The sequence below is a fragment of the Oryctolagus cuniculus genome, chromosome 7 (assembly GCF_964237555.1).
Source record: "Oryctolagus cuniculus chromosome 7, mOryCun1.1, whole genome shotgun sequence".
In the NCBI taxonomy this organism is placed as follows: Eukaryota; Metazoa; Chordata; class Mammalia; order Lagomorpha; family Leporidae; genus Oryctolagus; species Oryctolagus cuniculus.
In genome coordinates this window covers 10,779,439-10,804,926 of record NC_091438.1, presented here as the reverse complement: position 1 = coordinate 10,804,926, position 25,488 = coordinate 10,779,439, and the positions used below count along the sequence as shown (strand labels likewise).

General features: G+C 53.2%; 1 protein-coding gene across 2 annotated transcripts in view; it reads right to left on the bottom strand.

The window, feature by feature from the left end:
* PTPRN2 (protein tyrosine phosphatase receptor type N2) overlaps positions 1-25,488 on the bottom strand; it is a 1,115,035-nt gene that overhangs the window by 128,399 nt on the left and 961,148 nt on the right. For both annotated transcript variants that reach the window (XM_051857048.2, XM_051857049.2), the window contains one exon: positions 22,101-22,313. In XM_051857048.2, the coding sequence (XP_051713008.2) occupies positions 22,101-22,313 (213 nt within the window). The remainder of the gene's footprint in view (positions 1-22,100; positions 22,314-25,488) is intronic.

Sequence of the window (25,488 nt, the reverse complement as noted above, 5' to 3'; positions counted from 1 at the left end):
CAATCCTCTAAACCAGAACAAAACCATGAAAACTTGGCAAATTCAAAGACATGTCCAAAGAGATCGCAGAATTTTAGAGCTGCATTAGCCAACAGACCATCGACCCAGAACTCCCATCTGGTGGATGACGCACAGTTGATTTGGAAACGCAGGGAAGAGGCACAGGTGCTTGGGTCACTTCTGGGATGGCACCTGCTGGTGCAGGCCCAGTGTTCTTTGCATGGCCACTCAGGGCTGAGCCTCCTCATAGGCTGGTTTTCATTTTTCTTTTTTTTAAAGGGATGAAGCTATGATAAAGATCCAAGAAAAATCTACTCCCACTCTCTCCCCAACAGCAGGTATTCAACGCTGGGCGCCTTGATTGGAGAGCAGACACCTGGAAGCGTGGCCCAGAGGGCTCGGGACCATTCGGGGGTCGCTCGTCACCTGCTCAGAGGTGCACGCGCTGTGGGAGGGGCAGTGTGTCCCCACAGCGAGAGGACTCCTTGCCGGGGAGAGATCTGACTTCGTGAATGCAAGATGCACTCACTGCACACTGTTCTTTAAAGATAAAAGCAGGTGCATCTGGCTACGGTGGGCGTGCTTTTCTGAACTGACTGCTCTCGGGTTCCTAGACAACAGACGACTCAGACAGCTACTATCTGAGAGGTGATGAGCCAGGCCTTCTCCCCAGGAGGGGTGAGGTCGGTAGAGGAAGCTGGGGCCCGTGGTGATAGGGTGGTGGGGCTGGCCTCCTCCTGCTGCTGCAAACCGAGCAACATGGTGGGCCCTACTTCCTGGGGCTCTGCTGTGCTCCTCTGCCTTTAGCTGATGGACAACCGGGAGCACCCTGCTGTGCTTCTGCAGGGTCTTTCACAAGGCCACCGGGGAACCAGCCATATGGGAGGATCTCCACACCTCCACAAAGCTGCCCTGGAGACATGGACAGCCACATTGCCCGTGATGTCCCAGGAAGCAGACCTCCCGGAGCTGGCACCCAGAACACAGTGACTTCTTCGAAGGAGCTGGCAGGAGAGATTTCACTGATTCCTTGTCTTGACTTCCAGGATGCTCATTCATTCAGAGCCTGGACTCAGGATGCCCGATTTTTTTTTTTTTTTTGGTTAAGATTTATGTACTTGAAAGAGTTACACAGAGAGAAGGAGAGGCAGAGAGAGAGAGGCAGAGAGAGAGAGAGAGAGAGAGAGGTCTTCCATCCGCTAGTTCACTCCCCAGATGGCCACAACAGCTGGAGCTGTGCTGATGCGAAGCCAGGAGACAGGAGCTTCTTCCCGGTCTCCCATGTGGGTGCAGGGGCCCAAGCACTTGGGCCATCCTCCACTGCTTCCCCAGGCCACAGCAGAGAGCTGGACTGGAAGTGGAGCAGCCAAGTTTCGAATGGCACCCACATGCGATGCTGGCACTGCAGGTGGCAGCTTTACCCGCTATGCCACAGCGCCGGCCCCAGAACACCTGATCTTGAGTCCTGGCTGTGTGACACTGGGCAAACTGCCTAACCTCTCTGTGCCCGAGTTCCCCCATCTCTGGCATGGTGATAACCGGACCAAGTTCACAGTTGCTGTGAGGATTACGTAAGACCAATAAGCTTAGACAGTGCCTGGTACATGTCGGCTCCTTATTAATTATTAGGATTAATTATTCTTTCAGCACATACATGTGTCAAACATAGCCAGATGCCAACAATGCCAGGTCAAACAAGACTCTCCGGAGTCCTGTCCACCCAGCGTCCACATCCCCCAGAGATGGGCATGGACAACCACAGGAAGTACTGCGGGCCTGTGTTGGGTTTTCACAGGAAGGCTGTCTCGGGGCCAGCTGTAGGGGTGCCTCATGCACTAGAGAGAAGCCTCATGCGGCGGTGCTACTGCGGCTCAAAGCTGGACAGCCATGGAAGGAATGGCACCTGCTAGGATGTGCAGAGCGGTGCCTCCTTACCTCACCGCTGCCAGCAAGTACATTCCAGCCTCCACCCTCCCGGTCCTGCTTGCCGATCTTGTTTTATGGTTAAGTTCCCTTTTGCAAATAAGATGTACATCTGCCCAGCTGGAAGTCATGCAGGCTATCAGCGAGGTGGCTTCCTGAACCCAGGAGGGTCCGAAGGGAAAATGCTGCCCTCCTCAGCCCCATCCCTCCTGCTGGCCTTTGACCACACTCGCATCTGAAGAGGTCATGTTCAGCTGCAAGCTCAGGTCTCACAACAGCCCAGCTGTGGCTACATCAGCGTGGCTCTCGTGGGACCAACTCAGGAGTCGGCTGCTTCGAACTTCAGCTCAGGAGCTCTGCAAGGCATTTACTCTGCCGCCTTCTGGAAGTCCAACCTCCATCATAGAAACGCCCTCTTCTTCCCATTGCTGTGCAATACACTTTAAAAATTTTCTAAGGAGGGGCCGGTGCTGTGGCGCAGTGGGTTAACGCCCTGGCCTTAAGCGCCAGCAGCCCATAGGGACGCCGGTTCAAGACCCGGCTGCTCCACTTCCTGTCCAGCTCTCTGCTATGGCCTGGGAAAGCAGTAGAATATGGCCCAAGTCCTTGGGCTCCTGCATCCACATTGGAGACCCGGAAGAAGCTCCTGGCTCCTGGCTTTGGATTGGTGCAGCTCCAGCTGTTGCTGCCATTTGGGGAGTGAACCAGTAGATGGAAGACCTCTCTCTCTCTCTCTCTCTCTGCCTCTACCTCTCTCTGTAACTCTGTCTTTCAAATAAATAAAATAAATCTTGAACAAAATTTTCTAAGGAATAGGGACTGCTTTTTCCCAGAATAGACTATACATTTAAAAAAAAAATCCAAAAGTTGAATGCTTCTTGACGTTAGGACCCAGCGGGGGTCGAGGAGGCTAATTCTGGGGGCACGGTGCTGTGGGAATGTTTCTAGCTGCTTCCAACAGATCCAAACTCCAAACGATGCCTCCAGCGTCGGGCTCAGCAAAGACGCCACTGCCTACGTTCTTCCCCTCCCTAGACCAGAAGGCAGATGCTGTGGCCTCGCAGGGCTGCTCCATTCTTTATTTTAAATGCATCAGCTATGCCCGGGAGGGCAAATGTGCAAGCACAATCCTCCCAGCCCTTGGGGGAGGACCGAACGGCTGGGGTGCACACAGACACTCACACCGAACTGTCGTCACACCAACGCCCTCCCCCTGCTCCTGCCGCCCCAGCTACGTGGTCCAACTCCCGCAGAGGCCCACGTAGCACCACACAGGAAACCCACATCAGCCAGCGGCAGAAACAGTCACTGCCAACGTTGGTATTCTGCAAGTCAAGTCTGTGAAACGAGTTTGAAATACAGAGCTATGACCCAGAGAGCGCTTTATTTGAGCAAAAGATAATTGATAACGCTAACTAAACTATATAAGCATACTCAGAAAGAAACCTGGAGACCAACCCAATTACGTTCTGAAATTTCCCTCATTTGTAATCTTGGCAGCCAGCAAAAAAGGGACATAATCAATGCCCAGAGCAAAAAAATTCCCTGGTTAACATCATAAACACCCTCAAATGAAAATTATAGGATATGCTGGCCTATCGAAAAGTATTAACTAATAAGGGAGCAAACACATGCAATCCTAATAACCACCAATTTCCAAACGCAGCAGCGCCCCTCGGGGCTCCCAGGGCATCCTCAGCACAGCCTTGCTTGTGTGCATGGAAGGATTTTTGGCAAATAGGTCTGCACGTGGCTGGACAAAAGGTGCAGACCTTCCCAGCCTCTGCAAAACCAATTGTCGTAGGGGCTGGCGTGGTGGCGCAGTGAGTGAAGGCACCGCCTGCAATGCCGGTATCTGATATCGCAGCACGCGTGCCAGTCCTGTCTGCTCTGTTTCCGATCCAGCTCCCTGCTACTGAGCCTGGGAAGGCAGTGCAAGATGGCGCCAGGGCTTGGGACCCTGCCACACATGTGGGAGACCCGGATGGAGGTCCAGGCTCCTGGCTTCAGCCTGGTCCAGCCCTTGGCCGATGAGGTCATTTACAGAGTGAAACAGCAGATGGAAGATCTCTCTCTGTCTCTCTGCCTCTCAAATAAATAAATCTTAAAGCAAATCATACAAGATATTTAAGATCTAAGCTAAGTCTAATAAAAAAGATATGATTTATGATCATTAGAATTATCCAGGGCATGTAGTCCGATAACCTTGAGTATATAGAGACAACTGTCATCTTCACAGTAGCTCACACACTCAGTAACCTACAGGTAATTAATTATAAAAGAGGAGGAGAGGTCGGTGCCGCGGCTCACTAGGCTAATCCTCTGCCTTGCGGCGCTGGCACACCGGGTTCTAGTCCCTGTCGGGGCGCCGGATTCTGTCCCGGTTGCCCCTCTTCCAGGCCAGCTCTCTGCTGTGGCCAGGGAGTGCAGTGGAGGATGGCCCAAGTGCTTGGGCCCTGCACCCGCATGGGAGACCAGGAGAAGCACCTGGCTCCTGGCTTCGGATCAGCACAGCGTGCCAGCTGTAGTGGCCTTTTAGGGGGTGAACCAACAGAAAAAAGACCTTTCTCTCTGTCTCTCTCTCTCTCTCTCACTAACTCTGTCAAAAAAAAAAAAATATCCCATAGCGGAAAATGAAACTCATCACTGGCAGAGAAAGCAAACAGGCCCAAGAGAAACCCAAGGGTTGCACGGTGTAGGTTGAGGGCCAAGACTCTACGGGCACACGGTCTGAATCCTGGGTGACACTGGACAAGTTGCCTAAATCTGCATCCGTTTTGTCATCTGTGTAATGGGTGTGATAACAGAACGCTGCCATGATGCTGTTGGGAGTATTCCAAGAGTCAATGCACGTAAACAGATGTTACTTCTCCCATCGAGGCTACTGTTGGTCTCCGATTAGACTGTCTGGACTCCCTTGGTGACATCCCCATTTACACATAGGCAATGAGAAAGGGACACAGCCAGGGGGAGGAAGCGGGGACATGCGACAGGTCCTGGTCCTCACAGGACCGAAGAGACGCTCCCTCATGCTCCCCAGGTGAAACCAGACAGAGTGAGGTTTTCAAAGGGAAAGAACAGCACCTCCTATCATGTCCCTAAATTTAAGTGCTCCATCGCAAAATAAAGACGGCAGGCCTGTGCTATGCTACTTAACAGCATTTACGTGGCCCGGAGTTTGCCAAGAAAGGTACGGTGCTGGGTGTCTATGCCCAGGTGCAGGATGTCCCCAACGAGAAAACGAGCAGGGCTGATACGGTGCAGTGCGCAGAGCCTAGAGGAAGGGGAGTGTGACGGCACCCAGCCCCGCCCGAGGCCCCCAGGCACCAATACCAGGACCCCAAGGCCACCAGAGAGCGCCCCCAGGACCCCCGACGGGTCACGTCAGCAGAGGATTTGGCTGAAGATGGGCGGCTTCACCCTCACTGAGTCGATTGCTTGGGTGTACGGGCGCACACGAAGGAAACAGAGACCACACTCCACGTTGTGACACCGCAAGGCTCCCGTTCCGTCAAACCACGTGCTGCTCTGTTACACCCCGAGCTGGGGCCCCGGGAGCTTTGTGCAGAGCCCTCGCAAGTCTAAGACACTTCTCCACAACACAATGTGCGGAGCAGGTTGAATAGGGTTCTGGGAGCAGAAAATCACCCTTACGCGGAATAATGCAAATGTCTCATTTCTCAACGCTGCATCTGATGGGGGCAAATTACGGAGAGTGGGAATCCCTGGGAAGAAAAAAAGACCCATCGTTCTCCAATTCTGCCGAAAGAAAGCCCAAGACTACAAAGGCTTCAGCAAAACCTCTTTGCACCTCTTGAGGAACCGCTGGAGCAAAGCAGCGCACTGCCTGAGTGTGTACACAAAGGATGGCCTGGGATTTTTAGGGTTCTTTGGAGAGTATAATTGGTGGTAACAGGACAAAACTAAGGAATAAACGCACAAAGCCACAGAAGGAAAAAAAATTGGGTTCATTAGGATATGCGGGGAGCGATAAACGCCAATTACTTTGCAGGCTGGAGAGAACACATTGAAAAGGCACCCACCCTCTGGGGAGAGACCTGGTCTCAGCTCACGGGGCCAGGCGGAGTCTGACACACAGGGAGGAAACAGTTGGGGCAAGTGCACCTGCAGACTTCTTGGATGTAAGAGCAAAGGTCTGGCCGGCGCCGTGGCTCACTAGGCTAATCCTCCGCCTTGCGGCACCGGCACACCGGGTTCTAGTCCCGGTCGGGGTGCCGGATTCTGTCCCGGTTGCCCTTCTTCCAGGCCAGCTCTCTGCTGTGGCCAGGGAGTGTAGTGGAGGATGGCCCAAGTGCTTTGGCCCTGCACCCCATGGGAGACCAGGAGAAGCACCTGGCTCCTGCCATCGGATCAGCGCGGTGCGCCGGCCACAGCGCGCTGGCCGCGGCGACCATTGGAGGGTGCACCAATGGCAAAGGAAGACCTTTCTCTCTGTCTCTCTCTCTCACTGTCCACTCTGCCTGTCAAAAAAAAAAAAAAAAGAAAAAAAAAGAGCAAAGGTCTATGTTCCAACAGAACGCCGAGAGCCTGCGGTACCAGAAGCTGCTTACCAGAGAATCCCACATTTCACAAGCAAAAGACACACCCAAATACGCAGGGATTCTCGCACCTTAGGAGGGAATTAGAGGTCGCTTTGTATTTTTTTTTTTTAAATTCGGTTTATTTGCACTTTCTAAACGAGGCACGCATTACCGCTGGAATAAGAAAAGCCAAAGCAAGTTATGTTTAGGATACACAGACTTCTACATGGAGCACCACCAAAATTAAGTGGAGTGTTTGTGGAAAGGCAGGGGAGGATGTATTCCAGACTTAAAAGTGCGCATGTTTCATAGTGAGAAAATAAAGCACATCAAGAAGAGTTCTTGTATGATCACCTGTCTTTGTTTGTAACACAGTGTTATTCAAGCAGGCTTTTGTATCATTGTAACACTACATATGACCCAGAAGGAATCACCTCCCATTCCAGGCCAGCGAGGCTGGCTGTGAGCACAGACACAGTGGCCAGCGCTTTAGCTCTTGAGAGCTATTTTACATCAATATTCCCTCCATTAATAGCGGACCTGATTTCTACTGCTATGGAAAAGAAAAATGACAGCTGTGATCCAGCACATGCCAAGGGGACCCTGTTCCAATGTCTCGGGGCACAGGGGGCCTCCTCTTGAGACATCAGGGGAACATGGGGCCACAGTCACCTCTGAGCAGGCCATGGTCGCATCTGAGTGACAGGGAGGTCAAAGCCCTGGCAGATCTGCTGGTGGCCCCATGCCTAAGCTGCAGAAGCACTTGTTCCCCACTATGGGGTCCTGGGTTCACAACCCCATCTCTCTTGAAAAGGCATGAGCCACCATGAGCTCCCCAGTTCCCCAGGGACACAGCTTGGGTGTCTCCAATGGCCTTGCCTGTGACACCTGGGGGACTTCTACACTTAGGCTAGGGGACAACGCGTGTGAGTGTACACCCCCCTCCAACACACTTGCGTCTACGCAGGGACAAACAGTTTAGGGAGCCCCTGCAGGGCGGGGTCTCAGAAGGACCTCTCAGCTGGAGCACTGGTCCCTCCTCCCCCTCCCAGCCCGCCACGCTGAGACGCTAAGAACGACTCGGCGGCTGCAAGCTTGGGCTGCTCCAAGAGCCGGTGCAGCTGCATTATTTTAAGCGCTGGGACCCACAACATTAGCAAAGTCACCAAAACAGTTCCGTGATCAGCAGTGTTTACCCAGCAATACTAATTTTTTCCCTATTCTGCAAGATGTTTTCTCAAAACGAGACTTAAAGCTATAGACACACTTTAACTAATAGAAGTGAAAAAAAAATAGTTTGTAGCACCCTTATGATTCCCTAAGATATCCCTAGGCTGCCTGTCCCTCTCTCTGCCACATACACCTCCCAGCTGGGCGCTATATAACACCCAGTCTCCTACCGCCTTCTAATTCTCATGTTCGACACATTCTGCCTCCCAGACTTGAGAACAGGAGTCCCTGTTGCTGTTTGCCTATTCCTCACCCCGAGCCACAGCACAGCAGGGAGATTCAATGGGATGCTTGCTGATCAATGAGTAGCACCAGCATCCAGGCGGTGTGCCAGCCCACCCCAGGGGCCCTCGGAGCCCACACCCTGCGGCAGTGGCCTGTGACCATGGACGAGGCACTGCCAGAGGAGCTGGAATTGAATCCTGCTGCCAGGCGCTTTGGCTTCCTTGTCTGATGAAGAGAGGGGCTACTTTCTTCAGTTCTGTCCAAGCCCCTCAGACAGCTGGACAACACTATCGTTCTGCACAGTTTCAAAGCACCGAAGGCGCACAGTGTCATAAAATTTGCAGTGGGCATGCTGGCTGAAGGTGAGGACTTGAAGGCGAGGGGTTTAGCGTGCTCAGCTGTTTCCAGAAGTTACTGACGTGCCCAACAGCGCACTCACCACATCCCTTTAAAAGACCTCTCTCCTTTAAGACCGGAGACACTCACCTCCCTCGATTGTCTGCTGCAGGTGAATATCAGATTGAGCCCGGTGAGGATGAAAACCGGGAAAGGAGAGCCATGATTCTGGAGTCTTCCCTCGTGCATAACCCATGCTTCATCTCATCACTTCTGTAGCACTCAGTCCCCGGTGCGTTCGCTCACGTGCAGCAGAGAGCACCTCTGATCTCTGACACCCGAAACACTGCCAGTTATCAAAGGGCTCAGCCCCTGCCGTAAACCGTCCTCCAGCCAGGCCGCCTGGCGAGATGGCAAACGCCAACCCCAAACTCTCCCAGCTCGTACAGCTGAGGCCTTGCCATGCAGTTAAGAGTTTAGGGGCTCCCCCAAAAGTCAGGGGTGCCCTCCAAGACCACAGATTCCAGCTCACGTCTGTGGGCACAACCGCCCTGGAGCAGGGTGCCCGCGCGCACCCCTTGGCTTCCTGTTTCATCCTGGCGTCGTTCAAAGCAACACAGTCTGTTAAGAAACAAACCAGGAGCAGCCTGGGCCAGACACAGGATGCCACAAAGAGCAGCTTTCGCACAAGAAAGTTCTACTGCCTTCTTGACCCAGCAGAATACCATTCATGTCACCCTTAGACACCTACAATGCCTAACATTTGCCAGCTGCTTCCTGTACGCCCGGCACCATTCTGCACGTTGGAAATTACGGGGAGTGCGCTCTCAATGCACCCAACTCCTGCTGCCGCCTTGGCCACCCCAACCCAGCCCTTCTCACGTCAGTCTTAGTTCCATTTATCAATCGGCTTTTATCAAGCGCCAACAAGGTCCCCTGTGGGTTTGTACAGATGTGGCGCCTGGGGAAACTGAGGGGCCCCTCACACACAGGGAACAAGTCCAGCTCAGCATCACGTCTGCCTGGGTCCTGCACGGAGGAACAAGTAAGTGTCAACGGGGAGAATACAGCCGGAAGGAACTCCATGGAGGAAGAAGACAAAGGATAAAGTGGAGGGTGTGAATGAATAGGGCCTCTGGCCATCAGAACAGCGACTGGTCCCCTGGCCTGGGGCGGGGCGGGGCGGGGTGGGGGGCTCCGTGGTGGTGGTGGTGGTGGCAGTGGGACGGGGGGATCTGAACAGGGCTTGACAGATGGGAGTGATCTGGCCGCAGAGCGGGGGAAGGGCCTTCAAGGGAGGAGGCAGTGGGAACAAAGGCTCAGGCGCACCAAGCACAGGGTGGTTCAAGGGCTGTAGGGAGCCCAGCCCAGGAACACAAAAGGTATTCACGTCTTTCCATTTGGTGGCCACTGCTTAATTAAGCCACAGGGCAGGGCTGTGCTGGGAGGGTGGGAGCGGGACCCGCACAGCTGCTTCTACATTTTCAGAAACCACACATCATTCCGGGGCCCCCATTATTCCATCTCAAACGGATCTGAATGACGTGGGGCCTGACAGTTGTGCGAGGACCTTCCTTCTAGAATCTTGAGGCCTGAGCCCAGCTGCGTGGCTACCAGCAAATGGGCCCTGTTCATCAGCAGGGCTGTGTTCATCTCCAGCCTCGGTTTTCTCGGCTCTGACACACGGCTCTGGAAGGCCGGAAGGGAACAGGTGCAGCACCTCTCACAGGAAGTCAACGTTCCCACCGGCCCTGGAGGAAAGCCAGCAGGTGTGGGGAGGGGCGCCTGCAGGTGAAGAGTGGGGGACAGTGGGAAGTGACGGGGTGGGGGTGGGGTGAGAGGAAGGGGAGAGTGGGAGGGTCACTGGGGGGGGGGGACACACAAGAGCCATTTGTCACACGCCGGGTATCAGGTCTGCTTTGGGGTTTCACTAGGAGTCCTGAAATCTGAAGAGTCAAGATGTGCCTTGGGGGCTGGCGCTGTGGCGCAGCAGGTTAATGCCCTGGCCTGAAGCGCTAGCATCCCATATGGGTGCCGGTTCGAGTCCTGGCTGCTCCACTTCTGATCCAGCTCTCTGCTGTGGCCTGGGAAAGCAGTGGAAGATGGCCCAAGTCCTTGGGCCCCTGCACCCACATGGGAGACCAGGAAGAAGCTTCTGGCTCCTGGCTTCGGATCAGCACAGCTCCGGCCGTTGCGGCCAGTTGGAGAGTGAACCATTGGATGGAAGACCTCTCTCTCTCTGTGTAACTCTGACTTTCAAATAAATAAATAAATCTTAAAAAAAAAAAAAATTTGCCTCAACCATCTGGAAGCAAGGTGTTGGCCGGGCAGAGACGAGGCTGAGCCCAGTGGAAGTGCTAGGGAGCACCACGGCCTTGCCAGGAGCACTGTGAGAGCCCCCACAAAGGAGTCCACAGTGTCTTCATCCAACCAACAAGGGAATCGGAGTTATTTCCTGGTTTCCTTCTGCCTCACATTTCAATTTCAAAGCAGGTATAAATCCTACCTCCATTATTCTTTTTTTTTATTTTTATTTTTTTTAACAGGCAGAGTGGATAGTAAGAGAGAGAGACAGAGAGAAAGGTCTTCCTTTGCCGTTGGTTCACCCTCCAATGGCCTCTACGGCCGGAGCACCGCCGTAGAATAATGGGCGGCGCCGGCCCATTATTCTGTTTTAATATGAGCCCGTATTGGCCAGCACCATGGCTCACTAGGCTAATCCTCCGCCTGTGGTGCCAGCACCCCAGGTTCTAGTCCTGGTTGAGGCACCGGATTCTGTTCCGGTATCTCCTCTTCCAGTCCAGCTCTCTGCTGTAGCCCGGGAGGGCAGTGGAGGATGGCCCAAGTGCTTGGGCCCTGCACCCCATGGGAGACCAGGAGGAAGTACCTGGCTCCTGCCTTCAGATCGGCACAGGGCGCCGGCCGTAGCAGCCATTTGGGGGGTGAACCACCGGAAGGAAGACCTTTCTCTCTGTCTCTCTTTCTGTCTAACTCTGCCTGTCAAAAAAAAAAAAAAAAAAAAAAAAAAAAAAAAAAAGAATACGAGCCCCTATTTTGCTCCCAGTCAAGAATACCTGGATTTCTGGTACAAGTGGGTATTTCACAGGTCCACAGAAAGTGGACTTGTAGGAATATTCTTTTATTTAAGTGCTATTCTTCTGTTTCATTGCCTCTACTAACAAAAAGATGAAAATGACGCACTGCTTACCTACAGAGCAAATCAAAGTTTTTACTTTAATTAGAAGATTTAAGTCTAGCTACACATTGATGCCAACGTTATTGCCATTTAGCAATCCCAGCATTTACCACTTAGAAACTCTTTTAACTGATATGCTATCAAAAAAAAACAAAGTCAATCCAAGTTTAAATTGTATTTTATATCCATATTTCTTAAATATCAGTTACTCATTTTTTAAAAAAAGCTGGCTTTAGTCACTAACACAACCATTTGTTGATCTTCCTTTTCAAAATTTTTAATTTCTTTTTTTTAAAGATTTATTTGTTTATTTATTTCAGAGGCAGAGCCACAGACAGAGAGAGGGAAAGACAGAGAGAGATCTTCCATCTGCTGGTTCACTACCTAAATGGCCACAACAGCCGGAGCTGGGCCGATCCGAAGCCAGGAGCCAGAAGGCCCCCCACCCCTGGTCTCCCACACAGGTGCAGGGGCCCAAGCACTTGGGCCATCTTTCACTGCTTTCCCAGGCCATCGCAGAGAGCTGGATCAGAAGTTCAGCAGGCGGGACTCGAACTGGTACTGATATGGGATGCGGGAGCTGCAGGTGGAGGCTTGGCCCACTAGGCCACAGCACCAGCCCCCTTTTAAAGTTTCTTTTATTTACTTGAAAGGCAGAGAGATAGACGAACATCTTCCACCCACTGGTTCCCTCTTCAAATGACTGCAGCATCCCAGGCTGGGCCAGGCAGAAGCCTGGAGCTGGGAACTCCATCAGGGTCTCCCATGTGGCAGCAGGGACACTGCTACTTGGGCCCTCACCTCTTCCTCCCAGGGTGTGTGCCAGCAGGAAGCAGCAGCCAGGAGCAGGCCAGGATTTGAACCCAGGCACTCTGATGTGGGACGTGAGTGTCTTAACGGCTGTGCCAAACAACCTGCCCTTCATCTTCCTTTTCCTGTGCCCCCAATTTTGTACACACAGACACACAAAACCACACGTTTAGATACTTCACTGAGCTGGTGGCATTATTCTTCACATTAAAAAAAATCTGGAAGGTGTACCTGCTCACAACTGCCGCCTTTCTAATTAGAGTCCTTTTGTGTACCTTGTACTTGCTAATAGAGAAATAATCTACCAAGATTTCATTCTTAATTATCAGCAATTCTCCCAAAGCAGAAAACCCCAATGGAGACTTTAGATTTTGAGCAGCAAAGTTTAAGAATGGTTAACTAGATGGGGAAGGAAAACACTGTTATTTAACTCCTCCAGAGTGACAGGAAAAGTCATTACTGAGACACCTGGAGAAACGGCTGCATTGCTTAACTCCCAGGTCTACAGGAGAGACGATAAACAGCTTGCCTGGGCCTTGGAATTCCTCCCCTTGTTATCTGGGCATCGAGGCCCTCTCTGGTTTGGCTCAAGCCTTTCTAAGCTGCTCTCTCTCTCTTCAACATAAGCCTTGGCTACAGGAGACCATCTCTGCCTGCACACTGCCTCCTTCATCCCTAGGAGTCCTCTGGGGCAACCTGTGTGGCCACCCCAATCCCTGTACGCCCCGACCCCTCACGTCACTGCAGCGTCGCTTGTCTCTACCACCCTCTGAACACCCAGGAATCCTTCACGAGTGTAGACGGGGGCCTACCCTCATGTAGAACCGGATTCTCTGCTGTCCTCTGGTTTCAGAAAGCGCAATGCTATCATCAGAAGAAATCCGCTTTCTGGAAAGACCCGTGAGGAATCAGTTCTGAGTCTGCCAGTCTAGGGTTCCAAGGTCGCCTGGGGCTCTCTGCAGCACCTGGTCCTCAGGGGTGACCCACGTGCCTGTGGGGCCCTTGGGCAGAAGCCAGTACCCAAAGCGGCTGCCAGCCACAGGTGGTAGGAGAGCAGGGCTCCCTGAGAGGCAAAGAGGACTCCAGACCTCAGGGGCCTCGGAGAAGGAGGAATGGACCAGGAGGTTCCCGGCTGGTGGGAGAAACAGGTGGAACAGCGGGGGACAGTCCTTCCTGGGCACCGAGACCTTTCTCCTGCGCGGGGCTGCCTCTGGCTGGAGGCTCCTGGTCGGGTGGGCCTTCTGCACGTACGTCCCCGGAGTGGTCTTGACCTGACATTTGGAAAGGACTGTCCTCCGCCCATGCGATGCTTTTCCCAAAGGTCTCTCTTGGTGCGCACGCAGCCCCTACAGGCCTCTGACGGTCCCAGCTCTCATCCCTCCTTCCACCTCCTTGTGCAGCGTCTCACGTTCTTTTATGCCAGTACACATGTGGTGTGAAGAGCAGGGCTTTGCTATTTTTGACAGACTAAAGCATTTCGCTGCAGATAACGCCATTCACCACGAGGCACATCCTCTCGTGCCCATCAAGGCAGACGGCTGAGAAGGAGCGTGGCCCGAGTGCCCTGTCCGTCCCTAAGGAAGCCTCCCAGATGGTTCTCTCTGCCTGCAGCTCCATGGGGATAACCGGAAGGGGTGTCGGACCGCGACAGGTGTCTCACTCCTCCACGTGAGCAGTGCCACCCACCGGGAGGGCCTCTCCAGAGCTGCCTGGGCCTCCTCACCTTGCCTTCAGGGATGCTCCCTCACCCCCAGCAGGATGCCGGCCCGCCCAAGAGCTGGAGAGACCAGTGCTGAAATACAGGGGGACAAAGCACGAGCGACTACAGCCACGTCGCATGGGTCTGCTACTCCTCCTGCTGGATCTTCTCTCTCCCTTAAAACCTGCTCTGAGTCCCTGGTTACCTGTCCTCTAGAACTGCTTCCCCACGCTCCATCCATTTCCCTTAAAATCCCTGTCTAATCCATTTTTGACACCTGCCTTTACGCCTGTAGGCTTCCCCTGCTCCCAACACCCACTTCATTTCTGAACAGCTCATCCTCTCGCATGGAAGACCTGGCGCTCTGCCAGCAGTAGCAGGCGTCCGTGCACACGCTGCCTCTCTCCTCACTGAGAACTGCTACTGCTGAGCCCCTCACCGGACGTGGGTGAGGAACCCCCTTGCGTGGCGGGGCTGAAGCAGGCTGAAGATGACCCAAGCTTGCATTTGCATCCTGGAGCCCACCTGAAGCTGGGATGAACTGGAGGGCTGACTTCACCTGTCTGCAGTCCCGAATGACCTAGAAGTCCACTGGGACACTCACACCTCCTCCGGGTGCCTGCCCTAAAATGCCTTGGATCTTGTACAGCAGCCTGGACTTCAGGTCTGCTGCCTGTCTTCCCTAGAAGTTCAGGCTTTCTCTGCAGATTGTACGTCCTGAGTTTTAGTTCAGACAACAGGCCCAGCTTCTGTCAGTCGGATCTACAGGACAGGGAGCCGCCCCAGAGGAAGGAGAGAAGTAGTAGGAGACATTCCTGGGAAAGGGAGGTGGAGGGCTGGAATCCAGCACCCATCCACGAGTACCATAGCCACACAGAAGTAACCCTTCGCCTGGAAGCAGGACCACACGTGACCGTCTCGGCAGCCCAGCGAGGGGGTGAAAATGCACAGCCTCCCAGCTTACAGAGGGGGGCAGGTGGGGCTCGGGGAAGCCCTCAGGGCCTGGAGGGAGGCAGGGTATCATGGTCTCTTTTTTGCATGAGTTTGCATGATGGAAAAGTACGCAAAGTGTGGCACGAGCGAAAGTAGACAAGGAAGGAATGAATGGAGAGGGCAGGATGTGGCTCTTATTCTCTGGAATCAGTCGGCCACATGGAGAAGCCAAGTCCTCCCAGGGAGCACACAGACACCCTTAGCCTTCCCATGTGCCCACATGCTCCTGGGAGCCCTCCACTCCCGCGGGGCCTGACACAGGAGTCCTCTCCATGACACCCCACACTCGCTGCCTCTGTCCCAGCTGCCTCTGTCCCAGCTCTGCAGCATTGAAGGCTCTCAGTACTCTCGTTACAGATCCTCCCTGCTGCCCATAGAATGCCTGGTCCTTGTCGGGTTTGCCACCACTGTGCTGTGAGCGCCCGGTGCCCGGCTCCCAGCTCTTGCTCGGAACAGCCTCTCCACCCATCTACGCAGCCAACCCCTGCTGCATGAGCCCGCCACGAAATCCTCCAGGTACCGGCTGGCCCCGGGGGTCCCTCCTCTGTCATCTACAGGTGTCTCATTTCAACGTCATCCCCATCACCTCTTAACCACTCGCAGACTTGGGAAGCCTGGATGTCGCAGCCCGGTCCTCACGCAGCTCCGACACCTGTTCGCTCGGGGACAGGGCAAGACACAGCTTATCTGGAGTCCGCTGTGTCCACCTGTAATTGGAGGAGGTGGCAGGATTCTGCTTCCCTCTCACGACCGCGAGGAGGCAGCAAGAGGACCAGGGCTTCCCTGGAGGGATGTGGCTGACTGATGCCGAGAGCAGCGGAGGAGCTGGGGAGGAGGGACCCTCAGAGGCCCCTTCTGTGTGTGTGCACAGTGTCACCTGAGGAGCTACTCTGGCTTCTGCAAGGAGAGAGGAACAGGCAGGGCACACTAGAATACACCCGGATGTCAGTAAGGCGTACTCCCACCGAAACTGCTCCCTCGCTCAGTGCTGCGTGGGCACACACACACCTCCCTCTGTGAGCCGCGAAGGTTCTCTCTTTGGGAGCCAGAGGGCAAAATGGTTTTCCCTGGGCAAAGACACCTGGCAGGTGGCCGGGTGTCCCTCCTAACGCCCCTCCCTCCTTTCCCTGTCCTCTTCCTCCTGGAAAACACGAAGGAGCCTTAGAAACAGGTACTCTGGCAGGATCTAGGCCTGCTAATAAGCTACACAAGCAGAAACAAACCTAGTCACATCACAGGAGCAGAAAGAAGCCATCGAATTCAGGCCCCAGAATTCTCACAGTTTAGGCATCACAGTCCGTGACCGCCCGAACATCTCAGTGTTGTTTTTAATGAAGTCTGATCTAATTATTACTGTCTGATCGAGGGAAGTGGCTTGCTGTATCGGGACGGGCCACATGCTCTATTTTTCTCTGGCAACCTTTCCAGACGTCAGTGTTCTCTGAAGATCTATTTTTCACATCTCAGGAGCTCTATTTGAGGGAGTATTTTGCATGGGCAAAAAGTGTGGAACAGACATGTAGTCACTGCTTTGGAAAGTGCATATTTAAAAGCTTAAGGTTTAGGAGAAAAACGCATCGCCAATGGATGCCTTCCAGAAAACTGCTCAGGCCCATAGTGAGGAGGTATCGAGAAGAGGCCACTGAGTTCCCAAAAACAAAGTGTGTTGCCCGTGCACACTGGTCATTTGAAACAGAGCACTGTGCAAATAAAAACTAGTTCTTGGGCTGATTTCCTTCTTCTCATCGCTGCAAAACTCTGCTAGTTGTCCTTGGATCATCACATTACTGCCTCAAGAAGCCTGGAGTCTGGCACCAATTAAACCACCATGTAGCATCTGCTTAGTTTACAGATAGGTCCAGGGACGCTTCTGGGCACCGGGAGACTGTGAACAGTAGGAGAAATCTCACGCCAAGGACTTGGCATCTGCAAAACCATGTCCACGTCGGAAAAGTCTCAAGAGGATCCCACCTCCGGACATCCGTCCTACTGGCTATTTTTGCAAAGGTCAAATCAGAAAAATTTCAATCCGCAGGCTTGACTGTGTTAGGGAAAGAAAGGCTTCAAATGAATATTTTAGGACCCCCTTCCGATTTCCAAGCAAGATAGGTTCTGCGTCGCAAACAATTGCAAAGAAAATAAAAAATAAAAAGGATCTTGACCTGAAAATTTAAATGCACAGCAAGAAAAGCCATTCTAAGAGGCACACAGCTGGCTGAAGTGGACAAGGCTTTCTCAAACACTCGTGGTGGGTCAAGTGACCTCAGGAAAATTCACTCTGCTTTCCAGTGGCCTTGGGATCATCCTACCCTTTCTCCATTTCTATTACTAGTGATTACACCAATTACGGAAGATTAAACTCACCTAGACAAAGCAGGGTCTCTTAATTCACAAGAGAAATGAGCCAACTTGTGACCTGTCCTGTCTCTGCCAGAACTCAGCTTCTCTCAGCAGAGGTGAGAAGCCAGGGTGCACTTGGAAGTGCAGATCCATCAGCCGGAGTCAACCGAGCAGCCTTGCATAGCCGCAATCACCATGCACACTGTCATTACAGTAATAATCACTTGCTAATAGGAGCAGCGGCAACCAAGATGTGCACTTAGCCGCTCTGTTTACAGGCGGTCCCTGTAGCCCCAACGCATGCCTTCCTCTGGGTTTGGTTCCAAAGGCCTCCAAGTACACGAGGAAACCTGCTGGGTATTGTGAAATCAACCATCAAAAGAGAACTTGCTAAAAATTCTGCAGGAGTCTCTGCCCTCGTGTCGGGGAAGGGAGAGAGGGCTGGCAGAATACTAACTTGCTGCTCGGAGATGATCAAAGCCTGCAAGAAATGGATGCAACATTCAAAGAGACTCAGAGAGAGAAAGGAGGAGAATGTCTTCTAATCACCTAACAACTTATTTTTGGCACAGTTTTTCACCCAATCACCTTCCATAGAAATAGGACGCCTACATTAAAAAAAATGCATAAAATGTATCGATACCAAATAGCACAGTCCTTCTCTGTTTTTACATTATCTCAGTGTTTGTGTGTGGGTGTGTCTAAACGTACTCACATGTGTGTACACACGTGTATAATACGCGATACCAGCATGCAAAAAGTAAACAAAATTGCTTTGCAGATAATGAAATAGAGATGTAATCCAAACATACTGGGTTTCAGAAGAAAAAAAGTCACCTTTACAGAAGCAGTGGGGGAGGGGCCAGTGTTGTGGCGCAGCGGGTTAGGCCACCTGCTGCAATGCCTGCATCCCATACGGGCATGGGTTCAAGTCCCTGCTGCTCCACTTCTGATCCAGCTCCCTGGTAGTGCACCTGGGAAAGCAGCAGAAGACGCTTTGGTCCCTGCACCCACTTGGGAGCCCCAGAAGAAGCTCCTGGCTCCTGGGTTTGGACCTGTCCAACCTGGGCCATTGTGGTCATTTGGGAAGTGAACCAGAGGATGGAAGACCATCCCGCCGCCAACTCTTTCAAATAAATAAAATAGTGTGTCAGGATGGCCGAGTAGTCTAAGGCATTGGACTCAAATAAATAAAATACAACTTTTTTAAAAAATGGGGGAAAGCATGGTGGCAGTATTGCATTTCTTAAATACCCTTACAACGTATTTCAGTTATTCTAAAAATTAATGCAACCAGTTTTTTTTTTCAAGTTTGAGCACATTAATCTCTGCTAGATGATCTAATGGGACTGACATCTTGGAAAGTGCCATGAGTATAAGGATCTGTCAAGAAAGATTTGACTTTCTAATAGGTTCAGCAAACCAAAAACAATCCACACACACACACAATCTCAGAGAGCTCTAACACCCTGCCTCTTGTTGATGCACTAGTTCTATTTTGAGGAAGAGAATATAATGATGTTTAAAGATGTCTGCATTGGAATCTAAAACTTCAAACGATTCGCCGCCTTGAACCTCATATTCAGAGAAGCTGACTGACCGCTCAGGAACCTTCCAGGGGTCTGACCCCAAGCCTCACAGTGAGTTCTGTGCACACAGTGGGGACTGCACAAACCCCTACCATGTGCATTCAAAGGGCTGACACAGATAAAGGCTTCATCGAGGGTCAACAGCACAAAGGGTCTATCTAGTTTGTGCTAGAAGAATCTCACCCACGCTGGCGCTGTTCAACGGGGGACAGCGGGTTCTCGTTCTGGACTCCCAGGGAGGAAGGGATCCCGCGAGGGGGGGCGACCAGTGCCTCTTCCAGAACACCATCACCGAGCTCTCTTCTCCACCCTATCAGAACCACTGTGCTCCTAGCCTGCCCTTCTCCACCCTATCAGAACCACTGTGCTCCTAGCCTGCCCTTCTCCACCCTATCAGAACCACTGTGCTCCTAGCCTGCCCTTCTCTGCACGAGAACACCACGTTCTCTTACTCAAAGGGGAAGCCTTCTATTCCAGTAGTAATAAAACTTCTTGCATTGCCACCTACTCTGCTGTCATTCCTAGGTTACTTACGTCTAACTTACACCATAATCGTTTTCTCTTTTAGGAGCCCTGAAAAACCACAGTATTCCTCTCATATCCCCATGAAGTAAAACACAACATCAAATTGTTTAACTTTCCTTATAATTCAGATGAGGTCTATTAACTACCTCAATTTTACTGTAGAATTAGCAAAGCGCAGAAATTCTCACTTAAAAATAAATAAACGCACTGATGCAACAAATACTTTTCCTGAAATCTGTCGTTTTATGCTTACAATTTTTTTTTAAATCTTTTTTTTTTAACTTGAGGGGGTATCAGTGGCAGCTGCTGAAAGCCCACAGAGATATGGATGCATTAATGAATTAATACCTGCTTCATCTACCAATGAAGTTGCTCTATTTGTAACTACACCAGCATGGGACCTTCATACATTATTCAGCTAAATTTAAAGCCCCAAACCACAAAATCTCCATCCTCATCTGCAGAGTCTTGCTCTGCTTTGAAAACAAAACAAAACAAAACAAAACAAAACAAAACAAAAAACAGGACAACACAACAGTCTAACACTAGAATTTTCTCGCAAGAAAACAATCACTTTTAGTGGGGCAAACCCTCACAATTTATCAAGGCAAGTCCCTGCAAGAATATTTTAGAGTGATTTCAAAACGAAGCGTAACAAAAATTTTTTATAGCCATTTCATTTCCAAATTTGCCTAGATCATATTTTTAAAGGAAATCTTTTCCTCGTTTTTTTCCCCCCCGTTTTATTAATCTGGATTGAAGCAAAGCACACATTTCCTTTATTGTCTGGATTACAGATTCTTATTAAACAAACCAGAGCTCATTATAAAATCAATATCAACTTAACCACCATGCCCCCAGGAGGAACAGCAAAAAGGTCACTCTAAGAAATTCAAACAATTTTCCTACTGGAAGGGCATGATTTTAATTACAGATACTATTAATTAGAGCTGTCACTGGCAAGGTTTTTTTTTTTTTTTCCTGTTAATTATCACAAACTCGGTCCTAAGTATGCATTTTCAACCTGCATTTTTGCAAAAAAAAATTAGCCATTTCTGCATGCAAGACCAACCTTTCCATTCTATCAATATTTTATATTTGAATTTCAAAGTGTATCACAGGACACAAGCTTTCTAAAAAACCTACGCCTGTGTGATCTCCCGTCTCTCACACATGGAATAGAACTGGTGTGATAATTTATTTATGCTCTGACTCGGACTTGGCCCTGAGACCTGGCATCCTGTATTGACGGTCCTGCTCAATAGAACTTCTAGATGAATTTTGACTAGTTTAGGTGACATTTTTTTTCAGGCTGCTTCTTCAAACGTGATTTCTTTCCCCTTCGCTTTGAAGCAAAGCCGCGCGCTGCGAGTGAAATGCCATGTTCGCCACATTTGAAGTTGCCACTTCTTTACGGGAAAAAGATCGCACTGCCAGGAGACCAGAGGTTTTCTCCACTCAGCGACAACACTGAAAATCTGAAATGGGAGGAAAGGCTATCTCCCGTCCCTGTTCGCTTTTGAGCACAGGGATTTTGTAAATTCATGGCAGCTCCTTCCGTGGGGCAGGGTTAGAGCGTCCCCATGGAGCAGACACGGCAGCTCAGACTGGTGCATGGGGCAGTGGGGAGGGGGGTGGGGCTGGGGGGAGCACACTGCTGGTCCAATGGAGGGTATTTCTGGAAAGAGGTTGAGAGCCCACCTAGGAAACTCTGACAACAGGATAATAAGATCCACTTTATATATGAGTGTAAAAGGCAATGAATTATTTACAAGTCATAGTATAATCATCATCATGTGATCTGAGAAAACAAAGGGTCCAATGGGGAGAAAAAAAAATCTTACAAATTTTTCACTGATTGAACTTAGAAAACAGTGATTAAGCAAATTATTTTATCTTCCCAAATGGGAATATACACTCAGAATGAAAGACTATTTTACACGAAAACAAATCAAGTGGCCTGACTTCACGTATCTGCTGGGTTGGCACTGCTGTTAAGAGCCGAAGTCGCATTTTCACTACAGGACACAGTGAAACCCGAAATGCATGCCACACAACTTCTCACAGTTCTGCAAGCTGCCTCCTGCCCCATTCCTCCTGAACCTGCCTCCCTCACTTCCTCATTGGTCTAATTTATTTCCAGGTGTGTTTGCAAGCACTCTGTGTTTCCAGCTCACGGCTGCCGCTGCTGTACCTGCGGTTTGCCAGCGTTAGACTTCACGGTAGCAGAATAATAGCAGAGGGTGGGAGCAGATCAGGTCAAAAGATCTTTTCATCTAAGACTCTGAGAGGAAGTGCATGATTTAAGACATCTTCAAACACCTACACAAGCAATTCATCTTGCAACACTGGATTTCTCATTAATAGAGGCCAAACTAAGAAAGATAACAGATGATACATAATTCATGCATTGTGCTCCCCCCCCATTTCTAATTAGCAACCTGCGTTCACAGCTAACAGGAGACCCTCCAAGAACGGCCCAAGATTAATATAAGAGCCGTAAAACTGTAGTTGCAAGGTATTGACATGAATGTTAATGAGAAGTTTCAACTGGCACCATAAAAGAACCCAAACTATGAATAAGTGAGCGAGTGCTGGCAATGGGAGAGGGAACGAGATGAGCCCATCGCCCGCTCAGTTGATAATTCCAATACTGCACTTAGAACAACAACAACAACAAAGTATCCTTTTACCTGGTAGGCGGCAGTGGCATCGGCACCTGGGTGGCCCCCTAGTCCTGACAGCTTCTCCCGCAACTTGTAGTGAGAGCTGTGGCGGATGCAGTAGAGGAGGCCCGAAGCCAGGAGGACGGCCAGGATGCAGGCGACGGACAGGAAGGTCAGCACGATGAACTTGGTGGAGTCCTCTTGCTCCGCCTGGTGTGGCAGGAGCTTCAGCTGGCTTTTCTGCAGACCAAGGAAAAGAGGGGGCAAGTTAGGCCTTCGCAAACCACGCCCCCCTGAAAAGCCAAGCTCCGCCAAGGCAGAGGGTGGTAGGGTCAGACCAGACAGCACCCCCCCCTCCCAAGGGGAGCAGAAGTGACTTCAAAATAGCACTCCGCAGGCTGCAATTCTCTAGGAGGGAGTTGGAGGCATCAGTCCCCCACGGTGGGTGGCTGTGTTTCAAAGTTAAGGTATCTGGCAGCTAATTTGCTGTCTTAAATCAAGTATCCGTCCCTTCTTCTAAACCGGTGCACCTGTATATCCAGGGCGTGCACGGAACGCAGGCCTGGCTTTATCCGCTTTCACAGTCACCCGAGCCCCAGGCGTTCTGCCGTCCCGGGAAATGCTCCCTGGCCATTCCAGGCGTCCCCCTGGCGTGCGTGGTCCCGCCAACTCCAGCGCAGACCCCAGCACCTGCCGCCGAAGCGCTGTTCCCGGAACGGAACCGCCAGCCCTCCGCTGCCGGGCGGCCCGGGAAGTTCCCCGTCTCGGCCGTGCAGGGTGGGGGAGTAGGAGAAGGTCCCCCCCCACCCCCTGGCGCGCTGCGCTCGTCTCCACGTGCAGCGCGCTGCACGGCGCTCCCCTCATTAGCTTCATTAGGAGGTGTATTAGCGACCCTTCAACACGCCACAGCCAAACCGCCCGAGACCCCCGGCCAGCAGACCCCCGCCCCACGCCCCCCACAATTACTGGGGAAATGAATGGGAAAGCACGCCCTGCCTCAGTCCCGGTTTGCTACAAGAGGAGAACAATTAGCAAACTCTTTTCCACCACCTAATTTCGCGTGGTAACAAAATGGATTTTTCCCCATGAATGCCCGGCCGGCCTATTCATTATCTCTCCTCTATTACTAATTTTCTGCTCCGCATCAGCCTCCCAACTCTTCCATTTCCTCCTGTCTCCGAGTGTACACAGTGCCTCTGTGTCAGGCCGGGCCCAGTTTTATCTTGTAATCATAAAGGCCACGAAAGCAATTATCGCCGGTCTTGACTGCGAAAGCTGGTCATTAATTAGCCTCCGGTGCCGCGGATTAGCGGGCGCTGGGACTGAGTTAATGGAAACGCGGGTTAAATGAGAAAAGGCGCCCGGATTTTGCTGCCTGGTTGCGCGCTCGAAGCAGGACGGCGAGGGTTCGCGGGCGGCGGACGGAGCGGAGGGGAGGGGCAGTGGGAGAAAGGCGGGCGGGAGCTGGGTTGGGGGTGGGGAGGAATGGGGAGGGACCCGGGATGACGACGAGGGGGCGGGGGCGGCCGGGGACGCTCCGAGCGGCCCAGCGGTCCCGGCCGCGGGGAACCTGCGCGCACAGTCGCCCTCGGCGTGGAGAGCGCGGAGAGGAGACCCCTCCCCAACCCTCCCCGGCTTCCTCTCCCCCCACCCCCTCCCTGTCGTTTCTCCCTCCCGGGCCCAGGCAGCCGCTTCCAGAAGACAGTCCCTCCGCCCGACCCACGCCCCCCCCCAAAGGTAGCCGCTCGGAGCCCCCACCCGCGCCGTCCCCATCCCCCGCACCCCTCTCCCCGCCCCGCGCGCGGGGCGCGAGCCAAAGCCACGTAAAGAAGCCGGAGGGGGCCAACCCAGGCGACCGCCGCGCGACCGGGTCGAGAGGGAGCGCGACTTCCTCGGGCCGGGGTCTCGGCGGCCCGGAGCGCGGAGGATCGTTGGCGCCCAGCCCGCCGCACCCCGCGCCCTCCGCGCGCTGTCCCGCGGGGAGGAGCCGCAGCGCACCGGAGCTGGGGGCGGGGAGGAGCGCCCGAGACTCCAGCCCCGGACGCTCCCCGAGAGCTCCGGCCTGGGGTCCGGTGCGCGCCAGGACAAGGGGCCCGGCTCGCCCGCCGCCGCCCGGCAGACAGGGCCGCCTTCCCCGAGGCCTGAATTGACACCCAGGTGGGCGGGCGTTGCCCACAGGACAACTCAGGGTCCCCCGCCTGGTCCCGCCCCGCCAGCGGCGACGAGTCTCGGGTGGATCCCGCCTCGCCCAGGCGGACGGAACCCGAAAACAAAGGAAGCGGCGGCACGGCGGGCAGAGTGGGCGCCGGCTGCTGCCCTCCCACCCCTCAGCCCGGGCGGTCACTGCGCTCATTCCCAACCCGCGCCCGCGCTGGCGAGAGCGCTCTCCGCGCCCCCAGCGAAGCGTAGCGTTCGCGAGGGCTCCCGCCTAGCAGTCGCGAGGACCCGGGGAGCCCACGTGGCTACCTGCGCCTGGGAACAGGGACTTCCCGAATCTTCCCGCCCCGCGCACACGCGCGCGGTGGCCAGCCTGGGTCTCCACGGTGTGCGGCAGAGGCACCAGGGCGCACAGGGCCTGAACCACCGCCGGCCTCCCAAGCAGAGAACACTGACGCTGGGTGTCACTCCTGCCAATTAAGGAGCTGTGAACGCGCGGGAGCCGCACGGTCACCCGGGGGACCACGCCAAAGCTCTTCCCAGGGACGCGGCGCAGGCTGAGAGAGACCACCGCGGCCAGCCGAGTCCTCGCCGGACTATGACGGTCGCCCTGACCCACGGCGAGCCTGGCCTGCGCGCGAAGCGGAATGGGGTCTGCCTGGCTGTCTTTCACTCGGGCCCCTTGGGATTTACTCAAAGGTCAAAGAAAAATGTCAGAGAGTGACTGCCCGGGGACCTCAGAGTCGCTCCTCCCAGGGCCCCCACTGGGTCCCAGGCGCTCCCGGAGAAGGGAAAGAACGAGAAGGCACCAGAGGTGACCTCGATCTCTTCAGTCCCATACTCTCGGGTCTCCCTGGGCTCCCCCGCCCCTGCCCGGGCTTGGGCTGTTCCGCGGAGAAGGGGTGACCGGGGTCCCCAGCCAGGGTGAGAGCCGCCCCCGGCTCACCACCTCCAGCCCAGGCGCAAGGAGGCCCGGGGCCGTCGGTGAGTCTGGCCGCGCCAGCGTAGAGGGAGAGACGGGGTGTGACCGAGGGACCAGCTGCCATGGAGGTCGCGGGGTCTCAGGGCCCGGCTGGGACACCCTGCTTCCGGACCAGCCCGCGACATCTATGAAGGAGCTGGAAAAGCCACGCTTCCCCGAGGTTCCCCCACCCTGCCACAGTTCCCCCTGTCCTGCCTGGCTCTGGGCAGCATTGGGAGAGAAGGGCCTGCGTGCAAGTCTGGTTTTAAGAATCCCGGAAGACACGAAAATGCATAG